We start from the raw sequence: 24,320 nt of genomic DNA, 5'->3' as shown, positions 1-24,320 counted from the left end.
TCTTAATTTCGTCTTTGTCTCTCTGTCTCTTGAGTCTATAAAAGAGATGTCTCTCGTCCAGCCTTGTCAATCCTCCATCGCCACCAAAGCCTCGATCGGCCTGCAGCTAGTTAGCCATGGCTTGCCCCCCTTTAAACTTCAACGTAATCTTCAACAATTGCTTCAGCGGGTTACGGAACTCCGGCGGCAGACAGCCCAGAACCGACATCAGGAAGTTGACGACAGAAATGGAAAAGCTGAGAGCTGAACGGAACGATATCAGAAACAAGATCGAAGGTGCCAAGCAGGAGGGAAGACTTGCAACTGCGGAAGCCATGCAGTGGCATCGTGACCTGGACACACTGGAAGGCCAAGTAGCTGCTCTCTTTGAGGATTTCACACGCATCAGTGAGCATTAATTAATTCTCCTATACCTTTCCCTTCTTAATTAAGTAATTAATTATAACTTCGCCAATAACCAGTTTATTCGTTAATCCTTCATAATTTCACTCTCCCAACTTCCAACATTTTTTCGTAGTGTAATGTGAGGTTGATCTTGTTTCTAACACTAATGACAAATTAAATTCTGATGTTTAGTTTTTCGTGACAACATCAAGATTGGGCCATGGGGAGGCAACGGAGTCAGTAGCTTTGACACCGGTGGATCTGTCTCCAGAATCACAAGGATCAGAGTCCAAGCAGGAAGCATCGTCGATGGTTTGCAGGTCTCCTATGTTAATGTTGACCGGAACAACGTCGAAACACCTCTAGTAGGCGGCAACGGCGGCGCCCAACACGTGGTCAGTCAACTCTCCAACATTTTAATTATATGGATTATCATTCCGAGTTTACAACTATATACATCGATCGATCGATCGATCGATCTTGCAGATTCATCTACAGATTGGTGAATCTATCAACTCGATGCTTGGGATCGTCTGTGAATTTTTCGGCGACACGTGTATCTCTCAACTCGAATTTACCACCAATTTTGGGATGCACTACGGGCCTTTTGGGAGTATTAATGAAGGCAGGAGATTCAATGTTCCGGTGATCAATGGTCGGATTGTTGGATTCTTTGGCAGCTCCACCAGATATCTAAATGAGATCGGAGTCTATTTGGCTTCTAATTAATTGCCCATCTATTCAATTACTCTAGTTCGTAAGGCAAGTCTGCAGGTCACCCTAAGAACTCAGTTCATTCCGTCATGCACAATAGAGTGCTATTTTTTATTTTTTATTTTTTTAAAAAAAAAATTGACTTTTGTATTTTTAATCCGATGGTACTCTTCAAAATATATAATTCTTTTGCTGTAAAAAAATTGATGAATAAGATAATATCGAATATGCGTGATCTCGATTCCATAGAAACTTGCACAGTTGCACCTCTTTTGGGCAAGAGGTGGCCAGGCATTCCTTGTTCCAGCTGTGGACAGTAGTTGCAGTATTTTAAAAGTTGATGATTATGAATTGTGTCCCATGTCTTGGTTGTTGGGTTTGTATTGTATATATATATATATTTAGAAGTATTTGATTGATGGATTTGAGAATGAGGAAATGAAATGATAATAAAAAATGATATTTGGATTGTGGATTTAGGAATGTTAATTTGAAAATAAATTTTAAATTTATGAGAATCAACCAAACTCATATAACTAGGTGAGTTTTATTTCCATTCTCATTCTCATTACATTTTATTATCAAACTCATACCTATAGTCATTCTCATCATTTAACCAACCAAACGCGAATTGATTAGTTTTTATCAATTATTAAAATAACTTTGGAAGTATTTGTAATGGACCGTCTAGAAATTTAACATTCTAAATTTATCATCTCGTAAAAAAAATATTCTATAATACACCGGAATATTTGGAAGACTACATAAGAATCATGTGTAGCCCATGGGTATTGTTGTTGGGCTTGCATTTCTTATGGATTGCTACCTCCGGTCCATGTCAATTTTTTATTTTTTAAATATAACTTTTTCTTTTTTCTTTCTTCGTTCTTGCCCAAACTGTTCGTTCTCGCTGAAACTGCTCGTCGTGCTCACTGCATGCGTCTCCTCGCCCGGCCGCCGACCGCCTACACTGTTCTTTTGCTTTTTTTCTCTTGCACTTTTTTCCCTTAGCTCGTTCTCCTTTCCATTTCGAAACCGCTCGCCCATGTGCCAATCGCGCCTGAATCGTCATAGGCCACCCGTAGACCGCCCGCCCACCGCACCTACCTCGTTGGGATTCATGCCGGATTGCTGCCAGAATCCCGACCAAAATCTGGCTGCGATAGAGGTCGTTAGCATGGCGGCCGAAACGTGGCTGGATTCCAGCTGTAATCCGGCCGCGAACCGACCAGGGTTTGGCAGCCACCGAATTCCGACCGTGCTCATGTAAGATCACTGCTGAAATCCAACAACGATTTAATCGGATCGCGGCCGGAATTCATGTCACGATCCCCCGAGGGTTCACCTTCTCCCAGACTATAGTAATTAGGATGGGTTCAATCAGTCGGAGGCCGTTGGCTATATATATATATATAAAAGTTTGTACCTCTCTTTGGAGCGAAGAATTTCCATGTGCATCAATGGAGAAAGAGTTGCATACCATCTTGTTTTTCAAATGTGGCTCACTGTCTTGGTCGCAAACTGCTCTGTTTTAACTGCGGGGTTCACAATCAGTTGGTTTAAGGCGGTTAGTCAATCTTACTTTTTAGATTATCATCCGAGATATATGAAAAATATTGAATTACAAGAATCTATCAAGATGGTAGATGGTTTAAAGGTGCTGCTGAACTTAAGTTGAGAAGGCTGAACTTTTTGAATGACTATGCTGTTAGGCTGATAAGGATTTAGACGGGGTTTGATTAAACTTATTAAAAACAGTTTATAAGTTTGTACCGTTTATAAGTTATTTTAGGAGTTTATAAATTGTTAGATTATATTTTAAAAATAAATTATTAAAGTATTTGGATAAATTTATTACAATTAATTTAAAGGTATTGATGTGTTTAGTATTATAAGATCTTTTTATTAATAAAATTATCAAAAAAAAATATAATACTGTTAATAGAAAGTTTTGGTTTTTATATTAATAGAAGGTTTTGAGTGAATTTATGTACTGAGGGAGAGAAAATTGGAAAGAGACGTTGAAATAGACGGAGATAGAAAGATATTAGTTTTATAAAAATTTATGGAGGATAAGATGAGGATTTCTGAAATTATATAAGAATATTTTAGAGAATAAAATTATTAAAATAAGATTTTTTTAAAAAAAAAATAGGATCTTTCATACTTTTTTAAAAATAGCTTATAAGTTTCAAAACAACTTATTTTGATAAGTTATTAAATATTTGAAAAAAAATTATCAAATAAATTTGAAGAGTTTATAAAATTCAAAATATTTATAAGTTTCAAAATAACTTATAAGCTATTTTAGAGAGCTTATAAGCTCAGCCAAAAAAAACTCTTAAATAGGTTCAAAAATTAAACGGGAAAATAGGAGGAAAGAACAACAATAAAAATAGAAATAAAAGACAAAGTGAAGACAAAGGACATAACTTTTGATTATTCAACCAAACATACTAATGATAGACTTCTTTTTCCCTCTTCCTGGAAAACACTTATTGACTAATAAATCAATCATAGAAATGATAGACCTCTCCTCCTTCTCTTTAGTTCATCTAATCTGTCTCTGTCTCTTCAGTCTACAAAAGAAGGAAATATTGATCTGCATGCCACAATCTGACCCTCAGCCTTGTGAATCCTCCATCGCCACCAAAGCCCTCGGCCTGCAGTTAGCTAGCTAGTTAGCCATGGTTGGCCCCAGCTTAAATCTCAACGTAGACGTCAACAAGTGCTTCAGCGGGTTATGGAAATCCTGGCGTCGGCCCAACACCGACGTCGAGAGGTTGAAGAAAGAGATGGAAAAGCTGAAAGCTAAACGGAACGACATCAAAAGCAAGATCGAAGAAGCCAAGCGCGGAAGCAACCTCGCAACTGCCGAAGCCAAGCAGTGGCAGCGTGACCTGGAATCACTGGAAGACCAAGTGGCTGCCATCTTTGAGGATTTCACACGCATCAGTGAGCATCGATTCTTCTTAATTAGTTTAATTTCACAATTAAATGACAAATTATTAAACCCTGGTGTTTAGCTTTTCATGATAACATCAAAATTGGGGCATGGGGAGGCAGCGGAGAACAGAGATTTGACATCGGTGGATCTGCCTTCCAAATCACAAGGGTCAGACTCCACGCAGGAGTCGTCGTCGACAGTTTGGAGGTCTCCTACGTCGACGATCGTAATAAAGTCGCGACGAGCAGAGCAGGCGGCAGTGGTGGTAAATTCCACGAGTTTGAACTGCGGGATGGTGAATATATCAACTGGATGGTTGGGTCCGTCCGTGAATACAACGGCGAAACTTGCATCACTCAGCTGGAATTCAGGACCAATTTGGGGAAGCAGCATGGGCCTTTTGGAGCAGCAGGTAGCAACAGATTCACAGTTCCGGTCAAGGATGGCCGCGTTGTTGGATTCTTTGGCCGGTACACCAAATATGTAAATAAGATCGGAGTCTATTTAGCTCCTAATTAATTGCCCACACAAAAGTTTCTTATGAAAAAAAAAGTGAAATTGTAATTGAGTGCATTAGCTTGATATAAAATTCTCTAGATAATTTTATCCGAAAAAGAAATTTCTATTAAGAAGTTTGGGCCTTTAATCTCTCCCCGCCGGCAATCATGCCGCAACACCCAACTGCTTTCTCGCCGTTTGCGCCATCAAGCCTCCATCGTCTCCCTCGTTGCAGGTCGTCATCGTGTTCTCCGGAGGGAGTTGGAAGTGTTGGAGCCTCCGATCCTCTTCTGGTCCTCTAAAAATGGAATTGTTTTACATTAGTCTTTCCTAAATTCATGTATATTTAGCCTTGTTTCAATGTTCATAAATCATGTGCTAATAATCCCTTTGCATTCAAGATCTTTCCTTTGGCGGCTAACACACACTCTTAGCCATGGCATCTTCCTGCTCTTCTCTAGCCTTCCACTTGGCGTCCCAAACCTCACTGTTGTCGTCTCCATTGCCTGTGATTCTCACCGAGGGCGGCTCCTCAAACCAGACCCATCGAGCACTTTCTCGCCGTCTCCCATGTTGGATATAAGAGATGTGAATAGATAAGAGGTGGAAGAGGAAAGAGGAAAGAGATTCCATTGTGAATGAGACTTTAGTCTCATATTCGGAGTTTCATGACATGTTGATTGGTTTATATTGATTCACGTGCATTGAGGATGTGAACAAATACATAAGGAGAGACTCTCTGTCACGTGTGGGTGCGCAGGGGTTCAGATCCAAGGCTCGGATTGCATTAAATCATGTTGACTTGTGTGCGGACATGATATGTGCGCGTCGAATGTCAGATTAGTCAGAGCAAGATTTGCCCCTCGGCAAGTAATGATCATTAATCGACCATTAATGCAACCGTTGATCTGAGCTCCTATATAAGGAGGTGAATCTGTTTCAACTCCTATGCAGTGTAGTTTAAATTTAACTAATACCCCGTAAATCTCCGGCAATAGATTGTTCGATAACATCACAGAGCAAAGAGCTGCGACGTGTACCTTAGTTTCGTCGGCCATCAGCCCCTCCTCCGCTGCTTCGCCTCCAATCGGCACAGGTGCCACGACTCCCTTGCACACGGCACGACCCAGGCCGCAATGGAGGCCGCCATTGGCATCCTTGTTGTTGTCACAAAGAAGTCGCTCTCAAACCCCTACATCATGGAGGAGATGCAGTGATTCCAAATGTGCAAAAGGTTGGTTCCTATGTTCTTCGAACTCGCACAACAAGACTGTTTCACTAGAGACATAATTGAAACGCGACGCGAGGTTTGGGAGAAAGATGGAGGTCGGTTGTGAAAGACGGTAAAGATAAGGATTTGTTGTGGAAAGCAGCAATAGAACAGTGAAAGACTGTAATGGTAAGGATCTGTTGTGGAAAGAATATGACAAAGAGCCAGAGATGTGTTGCAATTGGTCTGGGAGATATAGCAGTCGTTTGTCGTCATTCAGTGAAGGCATTCCTTGTGTTCATGGTTCGATAGGCATTGGCAAAACAGAGCTCTTGCTGAAGTTTACATACGGGATCTCTTAGAACTACAAGATGGTGTTGTAGGTTCGTGGTGAGTCAAAATATCTTCGGCAAAACTACCTGAATTTGTTGTCATTCTTAATGGTAAGTATCTATTGTGGAAAGAATATGACAAAGAGCCAGAGATGTGTGGCAATTGGCCTGGGAGATATAGCAGTTGTTCGTCGTCATTCAGTGAAGGCATTCCTTGTGTTCATGGTTCGATAGGCATTGGTAAAACAGAGCTCTTGCTGAAGTTTACATATGGGATCTCTTAGAACTACAAGATGGTGTTGTAGGTTCATGGTGAGTCAAAATATCTTCGGCGAAACTACCTGAATTTGTTGCCATTGTTGGGTGTCGATGTAACCATGGGAATGGAGGTTTGTATACATAGGAATGGACCAAGAAGCTTTGAGGAGATGGAAGATGTGATTGCGAAGGTGTGAAAGGAGCTCTTGAGAGGCATCCCTTTCCTTCTAGTGATCGATAACATGGAAAGCGAAAAGGATTGGTGGGATGGAAGAAACATAATCGAATTATATTCTTGCCTTGCTTCAGTGGTCTCTTCTTGTCTTCCTTAGGTACTCAACCTCAAGCCCCTGAAGCTTTCCTACTTATCTTCTGTAGAAGCAATGATGTTAATGAAGGGAGAGAATACTGATCTCACAACATAAGGCACCAATGCTCTCAAGATTATCAAAAAGAACCTCAGTCGAATTCCACTTAGCCTATTGATTGTTAGAGCAATCATTTCAGAGTTGTTAATGGATTCACATGAGTTGTTGGCTTCAATAACTCAAAGTCATATCAGAACGAATATGAAATAGGAAGGAAGATTTGGTATTGAAACATAACTCTGGTCTAGTTCAGCTTCTTGATTTGTGCTTCAACATATTGGATGATGTAAATAAGTCAAGTAGATTAACCACAAGGATGGTTGAGATGAGCAACTTGTTTTCACCTATTCCAATCTCTATGTTTCTAATTGCTGCATCGAAATTTCCTATGAAGCATAGACACATGAATTTCTAGAATAGGTGCCTTCGGGCTATTCCTTGCACGGCTAGAGAATCAAATGCTAGTATGTTGAAAGATGAAGTTGCAACTGATCTATTACAACTTTCGATAGTGAGGATCACCACGAAGAGGGGTTACATTTGTTTCCACAAGATTGTTAAGCTCTATACTCGCAAGTTTTGTTATGATCGTAAAAGCCATTGAGGAAGAAGACAATCTACTTTAGCATACTAACCATATATGGGCAGCTTGCTTCTTGCTGTTCAGATTTGATATGGATCGTGGTGTTGTCGATCTTCTTGAAATATTTGTCCTACCCTTAGTATCACTCATTGTCAAAGTGTTGTCTCACTGCTTCCCTAGAGCTTCTTCGCGCATCACTGAAGCATTGGAAGCCATAGAAGATTCTTTTGTGACTACAATTCTAGATATTCAAAAGAGAAATATGTGCTTTCATATCCTTGGCTCTCAAACATCGACGAACTCCAACCCAATTTTTTATCATGATATCACCGATCTGAGTGCAATTATGTTAGAAACAGGAGCAAAGTTTATGTTACAAGGAGGATGTTACAAAATTAGCGAACAACTTTATAGGACTACTCTCAACATCAAGGAGGTCATTCATTACCATGAACACCCTCAAACATGTGCTACTCGACTCCTATTGCGAGATTTACTTAGACCCTGATTCAATATCTATAGATGATTGCGAGCCACAAATTTATCAATTGGCAATATAAAATGTAAGATCTTTTAGGTGTTTTGCAGTTGAAAAATACTAAATATAGCTTTTTCTGTTGTATTATTTGATCTGATATGTTTATGCAATGTCTGGAAGTATCTTGATGCCAAACCCTCAAGTACATAAATTATTTGTTCTTCTCAATGGCATTGGTTCTTAGCATAGTTTGTAGAATCGCGATCCTACGTAGAATCGATTTAGGGTCAGGATCGGATCGGTCAGGATCGGATCGTAGAATCGTACGATCCTACCAAAAACCCTTAAAATCTTATCATACATGATTAATAATTAGAAAAAATACTTAAAAAACTCATTTACATATAAATAGATAACTAATTTTGCATATATATGCAATCATTTACACTCAACACCTTAGATTACATTACTACATGTACAAATTTAAATTAACTAGTAATTTAACTACTATTCTCACATAGTAATAATATTTATATTTTCATATCATAAAATGAAAGAATATAAAATTTCTATTAACACAATAATAATAACACATTCAACGTCAAAAATATTTCCTTGGTTTATAAGATGATCCAATTTAAAGGCCAATAAAGTACCTAACATACCTAACAAAAGTTATTGGATCCTTTGATTCAAATATAAACGTCGAAAATAATCTTCTAAAGATTGGTTGATGTCACACAATACTAGACAATAGACATCCAAAAATTCATCATTTTGGGGGGAAAATGACAGAATATTATTGATAAAAAACTAACTCAAAAATAATTAAATATATGTTTAAATAATTTAAAACCCTAACAAGATGAAAAAATATAATAATAAAAAATAAAATCTTCTAGGCATCCGAAAAGGATTTAAATAATATTTTTTGGGTTTGAAATAGGGTGGTTAAGGATAAACTTTAAAATTTATTAAAGATCTCTGAACGAGCTTTGATTTGATATATTATAGGCCCCGTGGTTCAATCCGAGTCAAAAGTTATGACCTCTCAAAGCTTCCACCGATCCTGCTCCGATTCTGTTCCGATCCTGTTACGATCCTACCGATCCTGTTCCGATCCTACCGATCCTACCGATCCTGCTGCGATCCTGCTGCAAAACTCGATTCTGCACGATCCTGGATCGATTTTGGGTCTTAGGATCGTAGGATCGTACGATCCTACGATCCGGATCGCGATTTTACAAACTATGGTTCTTAGAACATCTCTAATACACAACACTGAATCATCATCATTTGAATTTGTGGCTTCTTCCTCTTTATTTCATCATCATCATTTTTTTATCTCCGCTTTGGAATCATCTGACATGTCATGTAAGAAAAAAATATTCCAACTCTCAAAATCCATCCAAATATGATCTTTACTTTTATAATAAGAGACTCTTGAAATTCATTCAATAAGATCTTTACTTCTATAATTAGGATCAACAATTTATTATCATACGGAATCTTTTCGCTATTGTGTTAGAAATATTGACTAAGCATAATTTTTTTAAGGAGAATTTTTTCTTCTAATAGAAATGATCCCATTTGAAATCGGTGGAAGCTAAACTACCGATGAGGTAGTTGGAATGTAGACTAAGTCACCATGACCCGAGGAAGAAGGTAAGTTGTCTTCTAGGTTAACTGAATTACTGAACTCCTAAGAAAGAGCCAGGAACATGGAGCCAAGAATCCCAGAAAGTCCTCAATCAACAATGCCTTGGCCTATGGGGGCGGAACTTTTTATAATTGGAAATAGGGAGATATCACATCCGTGTCTGTCAAAGGAAATGGTGCGCTTTTGACAGGATGTCATTTCCTGATATGGAAGATGTCCCATCGTTGTATCAGGATATCACATCAATCATATCTAGTGTTGTATAAGATCTCGTGGGATCACGCTACGTCCACCATATTGTTCCATGTGTCACATCAATCCATGTGCCACTGAGTAGCTGAATATCTGGACCTAGGAGAGGCATCGAATCGGAGTGGAGGTGAGTCAGAGCATCTGAGCGGCAGGGCTGATTAGACATAAGCTAGATATCTGGTCGGGGAGTTGTGCCCCTAGAGTTTTTAATTGAGGAGCTTGTTGGGACCTTGACGTCCGCTAGAGGGGGGTGAATAGCGGCTCACCCAAATCGTTCGCTTCCTACGTTGTTAGCTTGCGCAGCGGAATAATACAAAAATAAACAAGCTAAACAAAATATAAGACAAGAAAGAATGCAAACCAAGCTACACGATCATTTACGTGGTTCGGAGATAAAGCTCCTACTCCACGGCGTGTCCGTAAGGTGGACGATCCCTATCCGTCGGTGGATTACTCCCCGGAAGACCTCCGGCTAGCTCAAACTCCTTGTGGGTGGAGAAACCTCACCACAAACTCACCAAGACCTCTTGGACACAAGGAAAACTCTTGAGCACTTGTAGACTACTAATTAGACCTTAACCAAGTCTAATTTCGTCAACTCAAACCAAGCTCCCAAGCTTTGGTTTTATAGCCCGCGGGTTGAAAACCCCGCCTACCAATCAAAAACATGCATGATCGCCTCTGTGGAAATTCGACCGTTACACCCCAACGGCTCGATTTCACACATTCACCGATCGGCCGATCGCACCGATCGCTAAAACATGCGATCACAAGATCGCTAAGATCGCTACAAGAACGCCACAAGATCGCTACAAGGTCTGCACAAGAAACCCTAATTCTTGTATTTTACTCCGAGTACAATCTCTCAGCACTCGTCCCTGCCCGACCAACCTAGACCTAGCCTTCTAGCCTCCTCCATCAGCCTTGCGTCCCTCGGATGCCTCCCCATCCTTCACGTCTTGCCTTCTGGAGCTTCCATCGGCCTTGTCATTGTTGTCGGGTCTTCCTTTGCCAAGAGGTCGTGCCTCCGGGACTTCATCCATTGCCAAGTTACACTTGGACTTACGTTGCCAAGACTACATGCTTGGACTTAAACCGCCAAGACTCATCCTTGGACTTTCCTCCTTTGCCAAGATCACACTTGGACTTCCTTGTTGTACCTGTATCCTGCACACTCACACTGCATATCAAATACAACAATAAACCTAACTTAAACCTTTGCCTAAACATCAAAACCTAGGGTCACTAGATTGCTCCAACAGAGCTGAGCCCCTGAAGTATTCGCTCAGGGAGCTAGAGAAGACGACATGCCAAGAGCTAGTGGTAGTGGCTCAAAGGTAGAAACATGATAGTGGCTCGAAGGTTAGACTGCTCAAAAGCTAGAACACAACAGTGGCTCAAAGGTCGGATGGCTCGAAGGTCGGAACATAGCAGCGGCTATGGGCTATAGGAATTAGATCGATTGGAGAGGCGAAGTACAATGAAAGTGCACAACAATGATGGCTCGGAAGCTCGATTGGCGACGAAAATGTACGATAACACGGATCTGAGTCCTGATCGGCGTCAGAAGTTATCATACGATAGTGGTGGCGATGACATACGAAGCTGAAAGGGCTAGATCCGTGAAGGAGAGGGAGAGGGGTCAGAGCCCTGCTGAGGTGGTGATCGGCTGAGGCGGCTGCACTGGTGTTGGCGAGCACAAAGGGAAAGAGGGTGGCAACCTAAGGGAGAGAAGGAGCTCGGATGCTGAAGGCAACGTGGTCAATGATGGAGGAGACGTCTTAGAGGCCTGAGGCAATGACAGAGGTCGGTGGTGACGACAGAGTGATAATGGAGGCCAAAGGCAACGACGAGGTGGAGAGGGGGGTTATTGGAGCAATCAACCTTCAAGATTTTGATGTCTGACAATATATTTAATGGAGTTTGGTTAAGGTTGACCTAGGCAAGTGAGAAGTCTAGTCAGGTTTAGGTTGACCAAATGACTGGCAAGTGGTGAGTAGTCTACCGAATGACTGCAAAGGTGAGTAGTCTACCGAGTGACTAGCAAGTCCAAGCAGGTCAAGGTGACCTGATGCTTAGCTAGAGGAAAATCGTAGGGGAGGTAACCCTAGGTAATGAGAAGTCTTAGAGGAGTGAACTTCAAACAAAAGTCATAGTAAATGAAGATAGGCCCTAGTGCATGAAGGTAGGTGGTGAAAGCCCTAGTAAGTGAAGTCAGACAATGGAAAATCATAGGGAGAGGTAACCCTAGGTAATGAGTAGTCTTGGAGGAGTGAACTTCAAGCATGTGAGACCAAATGGTTTCTAGTCAACTACGTGCGGTGGACCAGACTAGTGAATTTTGGTAAACCTAAGTATAATTTTACCAACACTATGTTGCATTACTTTTATTGTTGTTGTACTAATTTAGTATTATAAGAAAAGTCTTAGTGGATCAGTCGATCCGATGATGAACGATTAAAGTCCAAACAGGTTTAGAGAACCCGATGTTTGGCAGGTAAGTTGAGGTAAGCTCTTAGAGAGAGTACAATAAGGTCGTATTCCAGTAGAGACAAACCTTAGGCAATGATCCAACCAGAGAAACTAATGGAGGTTTCTAAGTTGAGATCAAGATAGTCATTACAGTCTTATTCATGTATTAATATATTTGTCTAACTCTGTTTTGCATGGTCACTATTATTATTGTTGTGTTAACTCTATTTTGCAGATGAAATGAAGTATCAGGTTGACCAAGGATTCGATTGACCGAACTAGAGGTTTTGTCGACCGATCAATCCAGATTGGGATAGATCAGAATAAAGCTCGTAATCTTGGTATCACAGCATGATCAATCGACTGATACATTTAATCAATCGACCAATACATATTTGGTAACCATAGAAGCCAAGAAAGGAAGTCATTTTCTGTCAACTGATCAACAGGATCAGTCAACCTATATAAATAAGGAAAGACAGGCAGGCCGATTTGAATCACAGCAAACAAGGAAAGGCTTAGAGTTCAGTCGACGGATAGAGTGTTTGGTCGACCGAACGTATCAGTCGACTAGACAATCGACCAAACCATGACAATAAAAGAAGACCTCGAGCTCCAAGCCAACAACAACTCTAACCTTTGATTCATTCTGCTTCTTTCACGACCGTTAGTGCAAGCGTCAACACTTTTTCTTCAAGAAACTCTCCAATAGCTATGTTCAATCTTATATTAGTGTTGTTAGTGACTTATTTTTATCTTGCACTTATTCTTTAAAGATAGTAGAATTATTACTATCATCATATCATTCTTGTACCATTAAATATAGTCTCTCATCTAATGGGGAGAGGAGAAGAGAAGCAACTCGTAGATGTTTCCATACACCCAACCCAATATCCACAATGCTATTTTTTATATGTTAAGCTCTGGAGGGAACATTCTGTTGGATTAAGATACGCTAGAGAGAGGGTGAATAGCACTCATGGCTTTCACTTGTTTCGTATTCGGAAAATGTTCGAGTTAAAGCAGCAGAAATGATAAACGAAATAAGCACAAACACAGAGAGACACCAAGGGTTTACTTGATTCGGAGCCTAGTGTGACTCCTACTCTAAGGCCCGCGATCGTTGATTATTTTCGGTGGACAACAACTATAATATTGAGAAAGTGTACAAGTATAACAGTTACAGCTCAAATTAAAACAATACTGACAACAAGATTAAGGAAATGATGCTTCGGGTTGTCGGTGACTTGAAACAGCACTCCTGGGTCGTTTTGTTGGCAGCACATTGATGAAATATCGCTTAAGGATTGATGTGTTTGCTGCTGCCTCAAGACCTGCTTTTATTGACTGATGGAGGCACCTCAAACCTCATCCAAGGCACCTCCAAGTCTCCCGAGTCAGCCGCGTGGATCAGCGCAGAAACCTTCTTTGCTTATCCTGCTTGAGGCGCCTCCATGGCCAGTCCAAGGCGCCTCCAAGCCCTGTTCCAAGGCGCCTCCAGCTCCTCTTCGCAGCCAACTTCTGTTTTGCACCCGAGGCGCCTCCAAGCTCCATGGAGGCGCTTCGGACACTGTTCATCCGAGGCTTAGTTTGTTCCTTTTGTACCTGCAAGACACGTTAGTCCCAAAACAACAACATGCCCTGCAAGACAAGTTAGAATAGATATAAACATGATACATCAAGTGATCGACAGTCATCAGTGTTGGTGCAACCTTAGGTCAAGGTTGACCTGGTTGACCCGACTCGAGTTGACGTGACTCGAGTTGTATTTTGATGTTTGACTTGGGAAGATTGTCGGTGCAACCTTAGGTCAAGGTTGACCTAGTTGTGTTGCATGTTGATGTTTGACACTCGTGAGAGAGTTCTATTCTTGATGTGGGACAAGAATAGATGTTTGGGAGATTATTGGTGCAACCGTAGGTCAAGGTTGACCTGGTTGACCTGATTCGGGAAAAGTCCAAGTATGGGGACTTGGCACGGAAAAGTCCAAGCAGGGAGCTTGGCACGCGAAAAGTCCAAGTATGGAGACTTGGCACGGGGAAATCCTGGTGAGTGAATCCAGGTGAAAATCCTAGTGAGTGAAGCTAGGTGAAGGTGAAAGTCCTGGTGAGTGAAGCCAGGCATTCGGGAAAATCCTGGTGAGTGAAGCCAGGTGAAAATCCTAGTGAGTGAAGCTAGGTGAATGGGAAGTCCTAACTGGGATGTTAGGCAGTGTGGAAAATCCTGGTGAGTGAAGCCAGGTGAAAATCCTAGTGAGTGAAGCTAGGTGAATGAGAAAGTCCTAACTGGGATGTTAGGCAGTGTGGAAAGTCCTGGTGAGTGAAGCCAGGCAGTGTGGAAAGTCCTGGTGAGTGAAGCCAGGCAGTGGGAAAGTCCTAACTGGGATGTTAGGCAATGTGGAAATCCTGGTGAGTGAAGCCAGGTGAAAGTCCTGGTGAGTGAAGCCAGGCAAGGGAAAATCCAGATGGATCAGGGATGATCGGACTTCTGGTGTTGGAAAGTCCAAGTAGGTCAAAGGGATTGACCGGACACTTGGCAGGGAGTTCTAGCAGGTCAAGGGAGTGACCAGATGCTAGGGATGAAGTACCAATAGGTCAAGGTTGACCGGATATTGGTTTGGAAGTCTTGGGACTTGGTTTGGGCAAAAACCAAGCTCTGGATCGGTCACCAGACCGATCCAGTGATACCTTCTGTCGCCGATGAGGCCATCGGCGGCTCCTCCGGCGCCGGCGGGACCGATCGCATGCGGAGAAGGGAGGCGAAGAGTCGGCGGAGGCAATGGCGATGGCGATGGCGATGGCGGAGACGTAGAGGAGAAGGAAAGGAAGGGATCGGAAGGGCTCCATTGCAGCGGAACCCTACCTCGGAACGGATTCGACAGGGGCCGTTATTGATCTTCGTCTTCCCCCGCTTTGGCTTCTAACTAACGCAACGAGTAGTTTCCGTTCGGCCGCATAATTTCGAGGCATCTTGAACAAAAAAATCTTCTTCTTTAACCAAAAGCTGTTCTGGTGCTTGAGCTTTGTTGAGCTCTTCTTCGCAAGCTTCGCGTGAGCTTCTTCCTTCGGCTGGGACTCCGACTGAGCTGCTGCTGTGGTTGGCGTCTGAGAAGCTGTTGCTTCTTCAACAGTCGACAAGAAGGCAAGGGTTGTTTACATTTGCTGTGTATTTACTTCTTGCTTCTCTTGTATTTGTACTCCTTATCTTGCTGTTGCAAGAAGTAGTTGTGGCGAGGTTTCTCCACCCATAAGGAGCTCATATTTAGCCGGTTCTCCGGGGACTCATCCACCGACGGATTGGTAGGCTTCGTCCACCTTACGGACACGCCGAGGAGTAGGAGTTCATCTCCGAACCTCGTTACATCGGTTTGTTTTTCTTCTCCTTAGTTTCTTCCTTGTATTTCCGCTGCGACTAACCCTAACTGTAGGAAGAACGCGAGAATTTGGGGCGGCTATTCACACCCCCCTCTACGAAGGATCCTAACAAGTGGTATCAGAGCGAGGCCGCTCTTCGACGGATCAACACCCGGGGGAGCACGGGCTAGAGATGGATCTCTATGGAGAAGATGTCACGATTCAACCCTTCTACGAGTCTCACGACAACTTCACATATTGGAAGGTAAGGATGATGTATTTTCTTAGGACTAATATGTTAAATTGGTTTTGTGTACAAGAAGGGTTTTCCCCACCGATGGATGAGGAAGGAAAACCTATCAAGAAGAAGGAGTGGACGAAAGAGCAAATCCACCAATCCACAATCAACGACGAGGTAACGAAAATTCTTGAACTTTCATTACCTAGTGATATCTTGCATAAGATAGGTAGATACAACGATGCCAAGGAATTGTGGAACAACTTGGCAAAGTTCCATGAGGAGAGCTCAAATTCAAGCCATGAAGAGGAGCTAAGTGAGCCAAGTAGCTCACATCATGGAGGGAGCGAATTGGGAGTTGAGGGCTACTCAACATCCAAAGAAGAAGAGGAGGAGAGTTCCTCTTGTTCAAGTTCGGAGCAAGAAGAAGAGACATCTACCTCCGGAAGGGATGAGGAAGAGAGCTCACACCCATCCCCAAACCTAGGTAACTCAAGCATTTCAATTTCAAATAAGTTACATATAATATGCTTTGAGTGTAGGGAACATGGACATTACAAGAGTAAGTGTCCAAAGAGGGTAAGAAAGACTCCACCGGCGCCAAAGGTCAAGGAAGCCGGAGTCCCGAAACGCAAGGGCAAGGAGCACATCGTGTGCTTCCAATGCAAGCAAAGGGGACACTATAGGAGCCATTGTCCGAGGGGGAGGCAACCTCACAAGGGCAAGAGACCGAGCACTTCTATAGGGGGAGCTAAGGCAAACCCTAAGGTATCATTTAAGTCTCATTCGTGCAATACTAGTAAGATGCATGCTAGAAATTTTATTGCACTAGTCAATAATGATAAGCATGATAACATTAGAAATCGATACACATGCTTAGGTGCCAACATGTTAGCCTAGATAAGAACAATTCTAGAAATGCTAACCCTAGAATTAACTCATCTAAGGCTAAGGAGAACCTAGGTAGAAACCCCAAAACAACTAGACACATGCCTAGGAATACCTCAAAGAAAAATGACAAATCAAAAATTGAGGTATTAGAGAAGGAGAATCAAGTCTTGAGGTCAAGACTTGATACTTTGGAAAAGGCTCTTAAGAACTTGGAGAAGTCATCTCTAGGGTTTAAGGGTCAAAAACCAAAGCCCAAGGACAAGAAAGGTTTGGGTCACAAACCTAAGTCCCAAGTGGTCAAGCCCACTTACCACAATGTTCCATTCGATTATGGAATAAAACCTAGGGCTAGGAAGATCACCACCAAGGTCACAAGGGGAGTCACCCCTAGAGTTGATCTTGATGAGACCCAAATGACCAAGGCTTTAAAGCCTAAGAGGGTCATTAGGAGGGTTGCTAGGGAAGTCATCCCTAGTGAATTTTTAGTGAACCCAATGAGCTCAAGTAGGTATTGGGTTCCTAGGAGCATCTTCTCTACCCCATAGATGGGTTAGAGAGTGTCAACTCCAATAAGAAGGGTAGTTAACCCAACTTTAAGGAAATTGACACTCAAGGAACATTTTCAAGGTTTTTGGAACCTTTGAAAATGAAATGGAATAATCTTTATCATTCACTCCTTGGAAGAGTAAAGTGTGCCAAAGTGAGAATATTTTAATCTTATTTGGCACAATTTAAGGAAACCTAGAGAAAAACCATAATTGGGATTTTGGTTTTCTCTTAGGGATATATGGGCAATCTAGGGTTAGATTTTAAGTTAGCTAAGGCTAAGGATACTTAGATAGGGAATTTAGGTATTTCATTTGTGCTAACTTACCATGATTGTTTGCCATATGCCATGTCATGACATCATATTTAATTTATGATCATTTGAAATGTCATGATAATGCTTAGGTTATTTATATGTCATGTGTTAGTTTAGTTTCAAACTTTATGCCATGACATCATGACATTGGCACATGTTTTCATTTATGATACCATTTTATGCCATGTCATCATCTCTTGCATTAATAATCAATTGAATTGGTTTAAGGATGAAAAACACATTTTGATATTGAGATCAAAGTGTAGTTTAGAAAATGCATGAGAACTTAGCCTAAGTTGACCTTAACCCATATCTCACATCAAATTGACTTGAATGTGGTTTGATACACTTTAGATGTGTGTGAGATATTAGGATCATGAGTTAGGATCAAGGTGCATAATTCTTGTACCTAGATGACCCTAATTCAAGAAATGGAGGATCATAGGGAAAGCTTGTGTACAAGTCATGTACATTTAGCCCTAAGATTATGGTCCTAAATTCAAATGGTTTTAAAAGCATTTTAAAATTGATTTGAAAAACCTTGATGAAGCTTTCCTAGTGATAGCATTCATCATTGAACATTGTGATACAAAGTTGAGTTAAAACTTGAACTATTTCAAAGTTTTTGAACTTTGTATCAAGATTTGAAAATGGAAACTATTTTCATAGAAAATTATTTTTCCATGGTAGTGTATGATATGAGGAATGTATCCTCAAAATTTCACAATTTTTCGAATTTTCTGGAATTTATTAGGGGTTTCTGAATTTCGGGAGAGGAAAAATCAGAAATCCCTGTGATCAGTGGCTGGCGCTGGACCGATCCAGGGAGGGCTGGATCGGTCACCGGACCGATCCAGAGTGCTGTGGATCGGTCCGGTGACCGATCCAGGGAGGTCTGATAGCGTGCCAATGTGCTGAAATTCGACCGCATGTCCGAAATTTCGGCTGAAAGTTGGTTTTAGATTTCTAAAGGTTTGAAACTCTCCAAGACATTGTTGGTGCAATGGTCAAGGGGAGTTGGCCTTTAGGGGGAGTTTTAACTATTAGTCAAGGGGAGTTGACTTTTAGGGGGAGTTTTTACTCCTTGAGGATTAGTGATATGGGATTATCACTAAGTGGACTGTTGAGCTTAGTATCAAGGGGAAAATAAGAGTTTCAATGAAAGGTATGGGACTTTCATTAGGAAGAAACTCTTGACCTTGATACCCTCCTTATTCTTTTTGATGTGTGTCAAAAAGGGGAGAGTGTTCATTGGAGAATTATTGGAGAACCCAAGTTAGGTTATCGGTTTAACCTAAGCTAGGGGAAGATTGTCAAGGAATGTTCGAGGAAGAACATTGGAATACTTTTTGATGTGTGTCAAAAAGGGGGAGAATTATTAGAGAACCCAAGTTAGGTTATCAGGTTAACCTAAGGGGAGAATGTCTAGAGAATGTTCAAGGAAAGAACATTGGACATTGGAAGATGGTTGGAAAACCTAAGTTAGGTTATCGGGTTAACCTAACCTGAAGTTAGGTTATCGGGTTAACCTAACTTGATTATGGTTTTGTCAAACATCAAAAAGGGGGAGATTGTTGGTGCAACCTTAGGTCAAGGTTGACCTGGTTGACCCGACTCGAGTTGACGTGACTCGAGTTGTATTTTGATGTTTGACTTGGGAAGATTGTCGGTGCAACCTTAGGTCAAGGTTGACCTAGTTGTGTTGCATGTTGATGTTTGACACTCGTGAGAGAGTTCTATTCTTGATGTGGGACAAGAATAGATGTTTGGGAGATTATTGGTGCAACCGTAGGTCAAGGTTGACCTGGTTGACCTGATTCGGGAAAAGTCCAAGTATGGGGACTTGGCACGGAAAAGTCCAAGCAGGGAGCTTGGCACGCGAAAAGTCCAAGTATGGAGACTTGGCACGGGGAAAAATCCTGGTGAGTGAATCCAGGTGAAAATCCTAGTGAGTGAAGCTAGGTGAAGGTGAAAGTCCTGGTGAGTGAAGCCAGGCATTCGGGAAAATCCTGGTGAGTGAAGCCAGGTGAAAATCCTAGTGAGTGAAGCTAGGTGAATGGGAAGTCCTAACTGGGATGTTAGGCAGTGTGGAAAATCCTGGTGAGTGAAGCCAGGTGAAAATCCTAGTGAGTGAAGCTAGGTGAATGAGAAAGTCCTAACTGGGATGTTAGGCAGTGTGGAAAGTCCTGGTGAGTGAAGCCAGGCAGTGTGGAAAGTCCTGGTGAGTGAAGCCAGGCAGTGGGAAAGTCCTAACTGGGATGTTAGGCAATGTGGAAATCCTGGTGAGTGAAGCCAGGTGAAAGTCCTGGTGAGTGAAGCCAGGCAAGGGAAAATCCAGATGGATCAGGGATGATCGGACTTCTGGTGTTGGAAAGTCCAAGTAGGTCAAAGGGATTGACCGGACACTTGGCAGGGAGTTCTAGCAGGTCAAGGGAGTGACCAGATGCTAGGGATGAAGTACCAATAGGTCAAGGTTGACCGGATATTGGTTTGGAAGTCTTGGGACTTGGTTTGGGCAAAAACCAAGCTCTGGATCGGTCACCAGACCGATCCAAGATGAACTTTTCTCGATCGGTCCGGTGACCGATCGATATCAAGCTTCGTTATCGATCGGTCCGTGACCGATCGAAGAAAACAGAGGCGAAAGAGGACTGATCGGTCCACGCATCGACAAAGATGTCCTCGATCGGCGTGGACCGATCGAGACGCAGCATCGCGAGAAGGAAGGAAGGGATCGGTGCGTGGACCGATCCAGTTGTTTCGATCGGTCCACGCGATCGAGTACGCATGAATGTCTTCGATCGATCGGTCCGGGACCGATCGTAGGCCTGATCGGTCCACGCATCGATCGGTTCTAGCTGCTGCAACGCAACGGTTAGTTTCTTCATTGTTTCTTCTTCGCAGGTATAAAGGATCGAGGCATCTTCCGTGCGAAAAAATCTTCTTCTTCCTCTTCTCTTCGACATTGCTGCTGGTGCTTGAGCTTTGTTGAGCTCTTCTTCGAAAGCTTCGCGTGAGCTTCTTCACTCCGACTGAGCTGCTGCTGTGGTTGGCGTCTGAGAAGCTGTTGCTTCTTCAACAGTCGACAAGAAGGCAAGGGTTGTTTACATTTGCTGTGTATTTACTTCTTGTTTCTCTTGTATTTGTACTCCTTATCTTGCTGTTGCAAGAAGTAGTTGTGGCGAGGTTCCTCCACCCATAAGGAGCTCATATTTAGCCGGTTCTCCGGGGACTCATCCACCGACGGATTGGTAGGCTTCGTCCACCTTACGGACACGCCGAGGAGTAGGAGTTCATCTCCGAACCTCGTTACATCGGTTTGTTTTTCTTCTCCTTAGTTTCTTCCTTGTATTTCCGCTGCGACTAACCCTAACTGTAGGAAGAACGCGAGAATTTGGGGCGGCTATTCACACCCCCCTCTCTAGCCGAGTACGAACGATCCCAACAATCAGACTATTCGGGTCTGACTTCGAATTTCCGATCGGAAGCCCTAAGTCGACCCGACGCCTACTGTTTCCTCTGTGGGGAACGCGTCCTCACCTACTCCCCTCAGGAGAGATTACCTGATGCCAATCTGGTCCTCCAGACCGAATGGACTTTCTGCTTAGGGTTACCACCCCTTAGGACCTAGGGTTACCGCCCCCTAGGGTTTTTCTCCACCTAGGGTTACCACCCCCTAGGACCTAAGGTTATCCCCCCTTAGGTTTTTCTAACCGCAGCTAAGACTTTTGCCTAAGAACACTTAGGACTTTCCTGCGATCTCCATCAGACATGTTAGATCACAAATAAGCTTAACTTTGACTCCTTTGCCATTATCAAAACTTGAGTTCGATCGTCGGATGCTTCCCGCACCAACACATTCTCTTATTAAACCCTAACAACTCATCAATATTAACGAATCGATTTAATGGGTTCTCCACATTCAATAATTTAAACCCACAATTAACAATGCATTAAATCACTTTATGAGGTTTAATTTTTAATAATAATAATACTGTGTGTTATCAATTAACATGTGAGCCCACCTAATGAAAATTTAATCTAGCAATCTCCATTTAGACTATATGTGATACTATATATAACTCACAATACCTTAGTTGAGTTCAACATATTAAATTTTATGGGTTAAATACCCTTTTAAAAAATTTGATCCATTAATTCCATCGATACAAAACTAAACAAATTAGAGTTATCTCACTTGTAACAAGACCCAATTGTACTAACTTTATTAACGACATAGATCTAATATGGATGTGTAGCATGAGAGACATGAAATGTGATATGTGCATGTTTATTCTCAACTAGTCCTTATGACCCAAAAATGTCCAAATCATTTTATTAGTACTTTATGCTAAACCGTACTAATAAATCATGATTTCAACCTTATGACTCAAAAATAGAATCCTACATCATATTTACAAGTACCATATACAAATCGCAATAGTAAATCTTGATGTTTTTATTTCAGAGAGTCAAAACTTTATATACATGTATCACTAATCCTTAGTATGTACAATAAGTCAAAAGATGTGTTCGTTAATATAGAGCATTATATCAAATACAAACAGATTCCCACTAAATGGATACTTCATCAAAAAGAACCCTCATATTTAGCACATATTGATTAAATACCTTTGATGACAAACCCTTGATGAGCGGATCCAATAGCATAGAATTTGTCCTTATCTGCTCTATTATAACTTAATCACTCTACACTCTTTCTTTAACGTTCAAAAACTTTATATCGACGTGTTTGGACTTTGACAAACTTTGATTATTCTTGGAGTGTAATTCTAACTTTATTATCACATATCGTCAATAGTTTATCAATGTCTCCAATGATCTATAATCATGTGATGAGATTTCATAGACATTCTGTAGTTGGATGTAGAGCCGTCAATTTGAGTTGCGTCTGTCGGGTTGGCTCGCCCCGCCAAATATTTTAAGCGAATTGGGTTAGAATTTTATCACCCAAGCTCGCCGCAGGCCGACCCACCAAGGCTCGCGACCCGCGCGGGTCGGCCCGCGATGGGCTTGGGTTGACCCGCGGGTTAAGAAACGTATGTAAACTAAATTTTATGTCAATTTATTATCTTTCTTTATTATAATTTTTTAAAAAATAGTATTTTTCATCCAACATAAGTACTCTTTTGTATCCATTTATATTTAAAATACATGTTTATAGATATATTTGATTGATGAAACATTTCCGAAGCAAAATGTTGAAAATATAAAATATTTTTTAAATTTTTTTTAAAGAATTTGATGGGCCCACGGGTAAGCCCGCCAAACCCGCAACCCACCTTGGATTGGGTTAGGTTGAAAATTTTCCAACCCCCTAAGTTGACGGGTCGCCCCACCCCGCCAAATGGTTGGCCCGCCACAGGCCAACCTGCCCCACCATGGGTTGGCCCATCTAACAGCTCTAGTTGGATGCTTTATAACAGGCTATGAACTCTGTCTCCATTGTGGAAGTGACTATAAGTGTCTATTTGACGCTTTTTCATAATATAGCCCTTTATACTAATATGAAGACATATGTTGAGGTGGACCTCTTACTATCCAAGTATTCATTAAATTTGGAGTCTAAATATCCAATGATCTCCATATTACTTAATCTCTAATAAGTAAGCATGGAGTTCTTTGTTCTTTGAAAATATCCAAAACGCTAAACCCTCTTTATAGTATTCTAATGCTCTAGTCCAGAGATATTCAAATATCTGTCTAATATTCCCACTATGTACGTAAGTTTCAGACGCGTACATAATTGAACATACATCAAATTCCTTACTACCAATACATAAAGGAATTATTGCATTTCTTTAATTTTAAGTTTAAGACATGGATATTGTTGTAAAATAAATCCATTACCTTTGATATAGGCGTGTTGCTAGGAGTACAATTTTGCATGTCATATTGAATGAACACCTTTTCAATATAGGCATTTTATAAAAGTCTAAATGTAGCCCTTTAACGATCATGATAAATTGTATGCTTAAAACAAAAGATGTTTCACCAAGATCTTTTATTTCAAATTCATATGACAAAAATGACTTAATTTTTTTAGCAGACTTTTATCTTTATTAACTAGCAAAATATCAACCATATATAAAAAAAGTATAATAAATTTGCTCTCAATGAACTTAATAAACAAACATTGATCAACGGAGTTCTACTTAAAATCATTTGAAGTAATTACTTGATCAAACTTTGGTACCATTAACGAGATGTTTGCTTAATACCATAAATGGACTTACTCTATATACAAGCTGCTTTGAATCTTTCCATTCAAAGTTCTATGGTTAATCCATATATATAGTTTTCTCAATATTTCCATTAAGAAATACAGTCTTAACGTTCATTTTGGGTAGCTTCAGGTCATAATAAGTTGCAAATGTTATGATTACCCTAAAAAAATCTTTCGTTGAAACTAGAAAAAAAAAACTCTTGGTAAATAATGTCCTCATTTTGAGTGAATCCTTTAGCAACAAGACAAATCTTATACTTTTTGATATTGCCTTAGAAATCCAATTTGGTTTTCAATATCCATTTACAACCAGCATGTTTCACTTCTTCAGACAATTTAACATATTCTCAAATGTCATTGTCTACCATGGACTTGATCCTTTCCCTCATGGTTACAATCTAGTTTTTCAAATTATGGCATTATTTGACTTCTTGTAAAAATGTGAGATTGTTTTTCAACCCTATGTCAAACTCATACTTTTGGAGATATACATCATCATGTGATATTGTGATGCAGGACCAACTAAATATGCTTGAACTTCAAAGGGCATAACTTTTGACTCAAGACTCGAAA

The 24,320-nt window shown here is 41.1% G+C and overlaps 1 protein-coding gene across 1 annotated transcript; it reads left to right on the top strand.

The window, feature by feature from the left end:
- Positions 1-3,581: 3,581 nt before the first annotated feature.
- Positions 3,582-4,666, top strand: LOC122049681 (protein GOS9-like). Its single transcript, XM_042611042.1, has 2 exons — positions 3,582-4,053; positions 4,125-4,666. Exons 1-2 carry the CDS (start codon positions 3,786-3,788, stop codon positions 4,562-4,564), a joined length of 708 nt encoding a protein of 235 aa, XP_042466976.1. The 5' UTR covers positions 3,582-3,785; the 3' UTR covers positions 4,565-4,666.
- Positions 4,667-24,320: the final 19,654 nt, after the last annotated feature.

The sequence above is a fragment of the Zingiber officinale genome, chromosome 2B (genome assembly GCF_018446385.1).
Source record: "Zingiber officinale cultivar Zhangliang chromosome 2B, Zo_v1.1, whole genome shotgun sequence".
Classification (NCBI taxonomy): Eukaryota; Viridiplantae; Streptophyta; class Magnoliopsida; order Zingiberales; family Zingiberaceae; genus Zingiber; species Zingiber officinale.
Note: the sequence above shows the minus strand (reverse complement) of the source record. Positions and strands in the feature narration are given on the sequence as shown.